This window comes from Triticum urartu, unplaced genomic scaffold (genome assembly GCF_003073215.2).
Source record: "Triticum urartu cultivar G1812 unplaced genomic scaffold, Tu2.1 TuUngrouped_contig_3190, whole genome shotgun sequence".
Classification (NCBI taxonomy): Eukaryota; Viridiplantae; Streptophyta; class Magnoliopsida; order Poales; family Poaceae; genus Triticum; species Triticum urartu.
Window position 1 is genome coordinate 1 of NW_024113713.1, and position 11,229 is coordinate 11,229.

An 11,229-nucleotide genomic window follows, 5' to 3' on the forward strand; every position below is an offset into this window, starting at 1 on the left:
CTGGGACTTGTTGTCAAGCAGGTGGATGAGAGCTGCCATGAGAGCCTCGTGGCCGAAACCACCCTGGGTCATGACAACGCCATATAGGTCAGGGTGGATGTCGAGGGGCTTGCACTCCCTGATGGCTGTTGCCACCTCCTTCACCGCCTCAATCATGCTGCAAAAGACATTGATCACCTCCTCCATCAGGCCTCCTCTCTTCCTCTTCCTATCATGGCCGGGGTCACATGGCTTGTCAAAGGGCTTCTCAAAGGGTTTGTCAGGGCCATCAAGGACCTCGACGTCTGGGGTCCCAGGTAAGTCTGGCATGGGAGAACCAAGAGGCTCCCCCGAGCCCATGGCACGCTTACTAGTTGCCAGCCCGAAGGAGAAGATGTGATGCATCTGGCTGTAATTCTGTATGGGTGTGTTGAGGAACTCAGCGTTCCTTGGGTGGTCCTAAGAATGAAACACAAATGTTGTTACTTGCGATTAGGAGTAGGCAATGGTGGATAGTATGAAAAAAGGGCTATGAGCTAACCGCGACATGGCCGGCGTAGTGCTCTGCCTCCAGAACTATGGAGCAAGTGTTCTCATCCCATGAGGCGCCGCTAAGGTCTCTCAGCTTGAACACTTGGATCCATCGACCTCTCCACTTCCTCAGGTGGTTGTACACCTGGGTGGCGGACACCTTCTGTCCACAGAACTCGAAAACCCGCTTCGCAACGGTGTTCAAGTGCACCTCCTTGAAGCCCTTGTCAGTCCTAACTCCACTAGAGATGAGCTCACACATCTTGTTCAACACGAACGTGGACATGAACGACTGTCACTTCATGTTGTTCGACCTACCATCCTTCTTTGCCTTTGTTGTTGCTACCTTGAGTGCAGCGGCAACAACAGTAGCAGGAGGAGTTTGCTCAATGAGCACTGCACATAGATAAAATCAGACGCGAACACCTCTGAATCAGGTGCCATCTCAGACATAGACTGCGAGTCCTCGACAAACGATGGAGCAAACTGGCTGTCGGACAGGATAATGGCCTAACTAAGATCTTGCGTCTGCGTGGTCATGCACTACAATCGTATCACGCATTGACAGTAGGCATAACACACAACATACCGGACAATACATGAAAGTAGTAGCATACATGTACATGGTTCATCCCTATCATACCAAGCACATGCTTCATCACTATCATACTGAACACATGGTTTATCGCCATCATACTAAGCACCGGACAATCTATGAGGAGGAACATACATCTACAACAAACAACATGCTACAAATGGACCACCAATAGCTACAAATCACAGATCTAAGCACGAATCAACACAAGCACAAGGTTCAACTTCAAACTCTACTACTAATCTAGCCTAACACATGCTTGAACATCTAACCCTACCACAAATTGCAACTGCAGCATAGCAATCAACCATATGAGCTCACAGATCAGAGCACTAATTAACCATGCATCTACATCAAACCCTAGCTGCAGCTCAGATCTAGCTAGAAGGAACATAGAGAAAAGGGGGATTGAACTCACAAAGGCCATGGCTGCAACTCGAGGACGAGGGGGGAACGGTCGTAGAAGATCACCGCCGGCCGGTGAAGTACCGCCAACGTCGTGGACCGCCGTCCGATGAAGATGCACCGCTTACCTGCTCGTCGGTGCCGACGCGCGTCGGTGGGAAAGCTCGAAGGGAGAGAGAATGGTGGCGGGAGTTGGGACGGTGAGGGAGAGGGCTAAATAGGGGCGGACTCGGCGGGAGGTGAGCCGAAATCCTCCCGCCGATTTTTCGGCGACGCGGGCGAGCTCGCGCCATCTCCTTGGTCGCACAAGGAGAGAAGCGCGTCGCCCTCCCCTGTGTTGCCCGAGCCAGGCTCGCGAGCTACTGCCGATTCGGGAGTTTCCCCTAGGCCTGGCCTGGAGGTGATTTAAGTTTCATGCCATGCGGGCCGCACAGTAAATGCAGGCAACCAAACGGGCCAATTTCTTCCCGCACAGGCCAGTCTGGGGCATATGCAGGCAACCAAACACGCCCTTACAACAAGGATCTTGGTGCTCATAGGAGGGTTGGGGGCTCAGGTCTCCAACGCTCTGCATGACTTCTTGAAACATCCACCCTAGTCATCACCTACACAGGCGAACACTCCAGACGAGTTCAAAACAAAAAGCGATAAGTGGCCGCTGTAAAGGTAATAAGAGCACACTTCGCTTAGAATTAGAAGTTAGAACCACTCACTCTCGCCATCATGGTCCACATCGAAGCCTCCCTCGATCTCCCAGCTGGACTTCACCCAGCTGGACTTCACCTCGCATTCACAGGTGCCTCCCAGCTGGAGTCCACCCACACTCACAGGTGCGTCCCAGCTGGAGTCCACCTCGCATTCTTAGGTGCCAGCCGGCGCCGTATGTTCCAAAAGCCAGCAAATTTGTTTTTGGACAACATAACTGACTTGGTAGGTTTTAGCCAAAATTAACTATGTTAGTGACATTGTTATACTCCTATTATATAATAAATAAAACGGGCTGCATGTAAATATTTTTGTTTTGCCAGTTGGCCAAAGTGCTGTGTGCCCCACACACTCCCAGTTCCTCGTTCCCGTCCCATTTTCCTAGCCGAAACACATCCATCTTGACCGACCCACCGACAGCGGCGCCCCACCGGTCAGTGCGAAAAAATGGGGTTCCCGCCCATGGGCGCCCCCCGCTCAAAACGCAACCCACCCGACCACGCGGACGGACCAGTGGCACTAGTACCCACCCGCGGTACAGCACTAGTATATCTAGCTAGGTCGAAGAAAACAAACGCGAAGGCCCAGTAAAAATTCTTCATCATCAGCGGAGCGCTGGTGCTCATGCCACTCATCACCCCTCGTCACTAGCAGGAGGCGGTAGAGTAGGGTAGGGTAGAGAGAGCGAGCGAGAGAGGGGGCGGCGGGGAGGCAGATGCGGGAGATCCCACGGGGGGTCGCCGCAGCCGGAGGAGGAGGAGGACGAAGAAGAGATGGACACGCCCGATAGGCCCCGCGCCGGCGCCGCCGCCGGATTCGAGGTCCGCTTCTCGGCCCGGGCCCTGATTATTTCCGGGGGATTTAGGGGGGAGCGATTCGTGGGGGATCGGGCTTGCGGGCTGGGGGTCGGCGGCCGGTTCGCTCCTCCGGTCCGTGGACGCGCGTGCGTGGATTTGGTAGTGCGGTGGGCTGCCCCCTTGTTTCCGGGGGGTTCCGGGTGCTTGGATTCGTTCGGTGGGTTAGGTCTAAGGGGATGCATTTGGTGTGCGATTAGGGTTTTCATTCTGGCATTTAGTCAGCACTTTGTGGATGCTGTATTGGTGAGATTTAGGGGCCTTTCCTGGCGGTAGAGGGGCTGGGGTTTGACTTCATTTCTGAACAATCATGCAATCTCCAATGATGTTATGGGCGTCCTCCCTCGGGATTTTGTCCATTCTTATCAAATGAACAGATTTGATTGTCGATACTGGGGTTTAATTGTTTGCTTTGATTATCCTCTTCATTTTCCTCAAGTATTAGATGCTCTGATGCGTGCATTGTTAAGAAACAGAGGTTTAGTATGGGAATTGGTTTTCAGATCCGTGCCTTACAGCAATGGCTGCTGATTTAGTTCCATTGTTGGTGGCATATCCATGGGAAATTGAAGTTCTTGCCGGCTATTCATACTTCTGACTAGGGATTCTGCCTTCAGCTTGGACACAGAGTTTTATTAGGAGTACTACTTGATCATGCATAGTTGCATACATGGTTGTGCCAATAAGAAATGATGATACCAGTGTACTTTGCCTGGTGCTAGAAAACTTGTAGTCCTGATGTCCCTCACATTCTTCACCCTTCATTTCATTTGGTTGTGATTGAGAACTCTGTTCACCAGGCCTTTCTTAATTCTGTTAAATAATGATGTGCTAGTGGTCTACAAATTTAGGATTTGATTGTGCCAGTGCTCCACACTAATTTTCTTCCGCAGCATTGGGTTATTTTGCATATTTACATGAGTCTATAATCTGTAGGTCAAGGATAGTTGTTTGTTTGCTAGTGTAACCTATGATTGATCCATAATTGGTACATTCAGGATTCGCCCACCCTCTGCATTTGTTGATTTTGTAACCTTACTAAGTTGGATAACATGTACATTTTCTTGCATCTGAGCTCACTTTAATACCTGTGAGGAGATGAATATATGCACTTTCAAATCCTCTGAAAGATAATCCAATAGTTTGTTTGCTAATAAGATTTTTCCTACCTGCAGGACTCCCCCGTCTTCAATTTTATCAATAATCTATCTCCTATACCACCTCCTAAACCTCAAGACACATCACATAATGTGCACCTATTCAAGTCGTCTGACTTGGCTCCTGTTTCTTCAATCTTTGCCTCACCCCATGTCAATCCACCAAAGGAATCTAAACTTCTGATAAGGTAAATTTGTATTATTTTTGTAACCTGTGTTTAGTTTCATCCATTTACGCTTAAGGTTTACTATGTCTTTTCATATTAACCAGGGATGATTCTGTTCAACTTTCTCAAGATTCAAACTCTCCTAATAGTGTCAGAACTCGACTAGGGAGTGCTATTAGGTTGATCAAATGCAAAAACATTGTTTCGGAGAATTGCAGTTTCACCTGCCACCTAAATCAGGGACCTATTGATTCTTCTGCCAATAGATCAAACTCTACAAGTAAATTGCCTCAAACCATCCAGTTTGTTGGTGACAGTTCAGAATGTGGTAAGAATCAAAATGCTGATGGTAAAAAAGATCTTGCTAGAGATCAGGAGGGCATAGAACTAGAAGGCGCCCTCCTTGATCACACTGGCCCAGATAAAATCGACTCATCACAACCTGGAAGAATCGTTCATGAAAACCAACAATGTGAACAACAAAAGGATGGATTTACAGCATATGATGGGGATTACTTGATTACACACGAATCAAGTATGGATATGCTGAGATTAGCCCCACCATGTGAGACAGATACACAGTTAGTGAATGAGACACTAAACGCTGATAATGTGTTCTCTGGCAATTCCTTGCTGACCGATGGGCCAAGTGGCTCTTACATCAGCAATGCTGCACATGATCCAAATCTTTACTGGGATGGAACGGTTGAAGGGCCCACGACAGATTATACCCCCCAATTGCTCCCTGGTGCTTGTCAAAGTCAGTCAGTGTCAAATGATCAAATCTGTAATGCAGTTGAAGAGCCCAGTGATCACATACCAATCGACCAAAGTGTATGTATACTTTTATCTTCTTTGCTGCTATGATTGTTTTTGGACATGGTCCTCATATTGGCTTACAGATGAATAATAGTTAGGTGTGTAGTTTTCTAACTGGATGAGATAATGGTTATTTACCCTGGATGTTACATCTTGCAAGATTGACAATTAAATGTAACAGAACCGAAAGTTTATTCGGATTCTGCTTCCACTTTGACAATTTGTTGTTGATATCTTAACAACCTTAGCATTAAGGTTTAGCTCTCTGCACTCTTTATTTTTTAAATAAATCTAATCTTGCATACATTGCATATTGCTGGTTCTTTTACTACCTGTCACTAATCTGGCTGAAGAGTCAATGTTCTTATCAGTTATCACAGCAAAATACTTACTGTTCTGGCAGGCCTTGTCACAGAATATGCGTGGTATGCGAAGGCGTTGCCTTTTCAATGAAAAGGCTGGGGCTGTTAACAAAGCTGCCAAGAAGACCTCGGATCGCCATTCTGCAAATACAACTACCCCCAGATGCAAAACTAATTCTGGTGATAAGCCTGTGCGAACCCCTCCATGTGCATTGCCTGGTATTGGCTTGCATCTGAATGCCCTTGCCCCAATATCAACAGACAAAATAGTCCCCCAAGCTGCTCAATCTTCCATAAATCAAGCCAGCAACTTCCCCTGTGCTGTCAGTTCTTCAACATCTGAACCAAATATTGTAAATGAAGATTCCTCTCAGGCAATCGTGGTTGCAAATGCTGATGAGTCTGGTCAGGGCAGTCCCAAGAAGAAAAGGTACAATGTCTATGCCTGTCATTTTATGTCACCAGCACCATTTTATTGGACAAATCATGGAAATGCAATATTACCATGCAGACACAAGTTTGATGATGGTGATGGGACTTCATGCAAGCGTTGTAGCTGTAAGAAGTCAAAATGCTTGAAACTGTAAGGTCTCTTGTACCTTTTCTTTGATTTCAATCTACTGGATGCCACAAGATTAATCCAAACATGAACAAGTTTGAATATTGGTTCTCTAAATGTACTGGCGCTGTTTATGCACTTGAGGTCGAAGATGCAGGTGTGCAGGGTTATCATGCTGTATCAGCTGCTCCAAATTTTGCTGTAGATAAATCACTGTAGCCTCTACATGATTCTCTAGGCTTCCTTTTATAGTCATCTCCCTCTTATGATTACCTCATTTATCACTGCATTTCTGAGCTGGTTAATATTCAACATTTTCTTTAGGTTTTGTGCTTGTTGTGATTCGCTGCGGAGTCTAGTTATGGTAATCTTTACAGGTTTTAGCAAGATTTTCCTGTTATGCCTTGAACAAAGATGTTTTTGAATCTCATGTAGTTACATCATCCAATTTAGAATAATGTACCACAAAGATAAACACAGCCTTGTTAGTTGGCCACATAAGTTTATTCTTTTTTTCTTTCTGCTGGGCAGGTAGCTGAATAGTTAGAATTTGCGGGTCCTCCAGCTCTTCAAATTTTCAGTTTTTCTGTGTACCAGTTTGGTCACATTAGCGATGCTTGTTTTGACTGAATTATTGTCAAAATTGTACTAAAATTGTTTTCCTGTAATTGTTGCACATTTTGACCCGTGCAATACTGATAAAGGAAAATCCTCCTGACCTATATTTTGGATCTCTACAGATTGTCGGAGATGTCATATAATTTTAAATATCTTATTGCTGAGAAAAGTTAGTTTAGTTTATTAAAAATTACCAATACCTTATACCTACAATATCCAAATCTCTCCGTATCCACCTTGCTGGCCTCTTTCTTAGATCTTCATCTTGCAAAACTGAAATATGGTCAGGAATTTTGCCAATTTATATAGAAGGTTTCCCACAGAAACAAAAACATATTGGTGGGTGTTTTTTGTTTCCAAACCAATAGAAGACTCAGCCTGGAACACCCACAATTACTCCCTCCGTTCCACAATATAAGATCGTTTTTCAACCTAACATAGCTTGCAAAAAATCTTATATTGTGGGACAGTGGGAGTACTACTGTAGTATTTATGGCAAAAATTGGTGAAGACTCAGTCTCCAGCGCTCCATGTGGTTTGAGTCCCAGCATCATCTAAGGTTCTATTTGGCATGACACTATATGGTTGAACTGCTTTTAGATATTTGGGTGTTTAGTTAGCGGTTTTTTTTCATAAGAAGCCAGTTGCAAATGGATACATTATTGTACTTTAGAACATACGAGACTAGGATACTATAACAGTTGTTGGATAACATAACTTTCAACTTTATAATCTGCTCTACTTTAGAGTATAGACTTTTTCACAACAGTTTAAAGTTAAGCACAGCACAGCACATTAACCACAGACTGAGCCTCACAGTCCTTCACCTGTTCTACACAGCAACTGATGGTGGTATACTGACATGATAATTAGTCGTGTTGTAAGGCTTCTATCTTTTCTGATGACATAATAATCGGCATAATTCAATATGAGCAAAGCCTAAAGCAGAAAGCTGTGGTGCACTTGGCTAATACACAGTCACACTCACTGTATCACCACATCTGGTCTTCTAGCCACCCCTATATACTTTAATGAAGGCCATTTTGGTCTTTCATCACTAACTGTGTAAGACTTAAACTAGTGGTGTAAAACGTTCTAAGGGTACAGTGCAACTGACTTAGGATTTAGAGGAATTTAAATGAAGATATCCGGTATGGGTTGTTAGTTGAGCTATCAGCTACTGCGGTCATATGCATAATGAACTCGCTGCCATAGCACCACACCGCTAGTGAGGTAGCAAGGTATGCCTCCCAAGAATACGACCATAAAGGGGAGATGCTAAAATATACTTAAGTATAGATAGAAACAGTACTTGAAATGTCCATGTCTGTGTGAGACTTCTCTTTTTCTTTTAGATATGCACATCAACAACTGCAGATACTATTACTTGAAATGAATTTGGTTTGACTGGTTAAACTATACTTCTTTTGTTAACAAATCAGTTTGATTTTTTAATTATTTTTGTTGCCAAAAGGTGCTGAAAACGCAGACAAATTTAGATGATGCATTCTATCTGATGTATTGATGACTTGGCTAATTCTCATGCAGTTACTGCGAGTGTTTTCATGCTGGAGTCTTCTGTTCAGAACCCTGTTCATGTCAAGGCTGTCTGAATAAGCCTAGCAACATGGAGATAGTTCTATCTACTCGAGAGCAGATTGAATCTCGTAATCCACTAGCATTTGCTCCTAAAGTGATTCGGACATCTGAGCCTGGTCAGGAATCAGGGGTAAGAACAATTCTTTCATATTTTACTTTCTTTCCCTTCACCATCACTCATACCATTTGTCCAACATTGTAGGAGTACTCTAACAAAACTCCTGCCTCGGCTCGTCACAAAAGAGGCTGCAACTGTAAGAAGTCATCGTGTCTAAAAAAGTACTGCGAATGTTATCAGGTACATACTCTTATATGGTTTAATATTCTTTACTTAGCTGGCTAGCGTACCTGAATTTGTATTACTGTACTCTTCATCAAGGGTGGCGTGGGATGCTCCATAAGTTGCAGATGCGAGGGATGCAAGAATGCTTTTGGTAGAAGGGAGGGTGAGCTCCTTTTATCTCTTTTTATATACACTTATCTTATAAATCTGCAAACTTCTGCATGCATCACAGCGCATAGTTTCATCTTTAGCCTTTAGGTTGACAGCACTTGCTTCAGACAAACAAAAGTACAAAACATACCCAACAAGTGTTCTTTGATTTGTCAATACATGTTACTCTCTGAAATGTGCTCTATTGACAATGTTTTGTAGGAACGATGTGATAAGTTTAGTTTTTTTTTTCCGAATCATGTGATAAGTTTAGAAGACCTGGCTACACTGGTTTAGTTTTAATTTGGACCATTGCCTGCTGAAAATATAACCTGTTTCTGTTAAGGCTGCCAGCCATCATTTCCTTATAACCACAATCACACCCATACTACCACATCATTATTGGTGTGCTTCTGCAAATTTTTGAAATGAAAATATACAGGCAAGACATCTGATGATTAGCTCGTAAATGGGTGGTGTTATTTTGTGTAAAGTAAGATGTCACAGTACATTGTAAACATGTACATACATTCTTTTTAAATGCAATAGCACCAAATAGGCCAATGAGAAAGAAAAGGGATAATCATCTTGGTGGAACCAAAGTTTTGGTACTTGTGTGACTGACATATCTCTTTCTTGTATTGTTCACTGAAATTTTGGTGCTAGCCATTACTGTTAAGTAGAAGGTCGTAAGTCTTCTTGAAATTTTGTTACTAGCCATCGGTATCTACCAGCTTTTGATGTTCCTTTTGTCCATTGAAGGGCTCGGACCGTTAAGCATTGAGGAAGCTAAGCAGGGAAATGAGGAAAATAGTGCTTGTGTGAAGGAAGAAAAAAAGGAAGATGATAATAATCAGCTCGTTATCTGCCCAGCTGCTAATCCAGCTCCTGCTGAGAATGTACTGACAACACCTTCAGCTATGGATATCAGGTTTGTGAGTCACACCTTTGTGGCTTTGCACATATGTTACCATGAAATGTGAACCTACTGTTAGGTAAAATACTGAACTTTGAAGCAATTTTCTATTCTTCAGACCCTTGGCTTCTCTTCCACCTTCAAGCTCTAAGAGGCCACGGTCTACGACAAAGGTCCTCGGACATCCTTCTCGACTATGCAACTCTCAAGCTCCTCTGAAGACGGACACTGTGCTCTCCCCATTTGAAAACTATGCAGAAATTATGTTTGGGGTGGGTACATCAGATAGCCTGAAAGGAGGGTTATCTCCTCGAACTTCTGTCAAGGTCGTGTCACCGAATAAAAAGAGGGTATCTCCCCCGCGCATTGGTACTGGGTTGTCTCCAATTTGCAAGAGTGGCAGGAAGTTGATCCTGAAATCCATCCCTTCATTCCCTTCTCTTGGTGGTGATGTAAATAACGCGGATACCAAGACCACCTTGCCAGCTCCTTGAATTCATCAAGCATTTGTCACTGAGGTAAACCTTTATCTTTTCCTCGTCGAGATGTAAATTCAGTTTCCAGTCTTTATTCATCCAGTTAACAGCTATTCCTATGCAGGTCATTTCATTAGTTCCTTGTTGATTCCCCAGATGGCCAATGCCTCGTAGCTGCATCAGCTCCTTCATCCTTGAGAGTTTAATGAACATCCAAGGGAGTTTTATTTCGCCAGTTCTTTTTAGAGCCTGATAAGTATCCCATGATCCTATAGTGGACCGTTGAATAATAATGTACCAAAATACCCCCTCGAGAGTCTTCGGCATGCTAGTAATTATATCCACACCTGTGGAGACAGAGTCCTTGTTGAGTTGCACATCCATGTTCATCTGTATAATTAATTTATATATTTTTGAATCTATGTAACTGTAACTGAGATCAAATCACCGAGCCTTAGATGTACTTATGGTCAGAAACCTTTAAGATTTATATGTAAGAACTCTGGGTATTTTGGGCCTTCGAGTATGTGTTTGCCAATGAACTTGATGGAATGTCTGATTCCAGTACCAGTGAAGGAGTCAATTTTTGCTCTTTCCGATCACGGAAATATTGGCCTACATAGTATTAATGGAACTACTCCTATAGAAGTTGTATACGGAGTACTACTAACCACATCATGAGGAGAACGGTCGACCAAGGGATAATAGAAGAATCAACCAATGAGCTACTCTATGGATATATTCCACAAACGGCGAGGTTTTAGATTGTGCAGAGACGAACACAGCGTCTTCCTCCCGCTTTGACACCCTTTGACCACTGTGTACCTGACAAGGCATTGCCTTCTCTTTCACCTATACTCCACAGACGTGAGGCTTTAGCTCATGAAACATGATTCTAAAGAAAGGCTTAAGATGAGCTTGACTTTGAATTAACAAAGCCATCAACTCATCAGGATTACATCTACCAACATTGAAACGAAAAACCAAAAGATACATAGCGATGTCTAAACAGCTAACTTGGAGACCCCTGCAAAAAAAAAGTTTCGTCTAAACC

At 43.7% G+C, this 11,229-nt stretch overlaps 1 protein-coding gene across 2 annotated transcripts; it reads left to right on the top strand.

Moving 5' to 3' along the window:
- Positions 1 to 2,749: 2,749 nt before the first annotated feature.
- LOC125527193 (protein tesmin/TSO1-like CXC 2) lies at positions 2,750 to 10,722 on the top strand. Of its 2 annotated transcripts, none has more exons than XM_048691742.1 (11): positions 2,750 to 3,036; positions 4,245 to 4,414; positions 4,498 to 5,227; positions 5,628 to 6,004; positions 6,086 to 6,157; positions 8,300 to 8,480; positions 8,553 to 8,648; positions 8,730 to 8,796; positions 9,546 to 9,714; positions 9,818 to 10,217; positions 10,300 to 10,722. In XM_048691742.1, exons 1-10 carry the CDS (start codon positions 2,989 to 2,991, stop codon positions 10,191 to 10,193), a joined length of 2,286 nt encoding a protein of 761 aa, XP_048547699.1. In that variant the 5' UTR covers positions 2,750 to 2,988; the 3' UTR covers positions 10,194 to 10,217; positions 10,300 to 10,722. The 2 variants fall into 2 exon arrangements, with proteins under 2 accessions (XP_048547699.1, XP_048547698.1); XM_048691741.1 differs by having other exon boundaries at positions 2,752 to 3,036; positions 5,616 to 6,004.
- Positions 10,723 to 11,229: the final 507 nt, after the last annotated feature.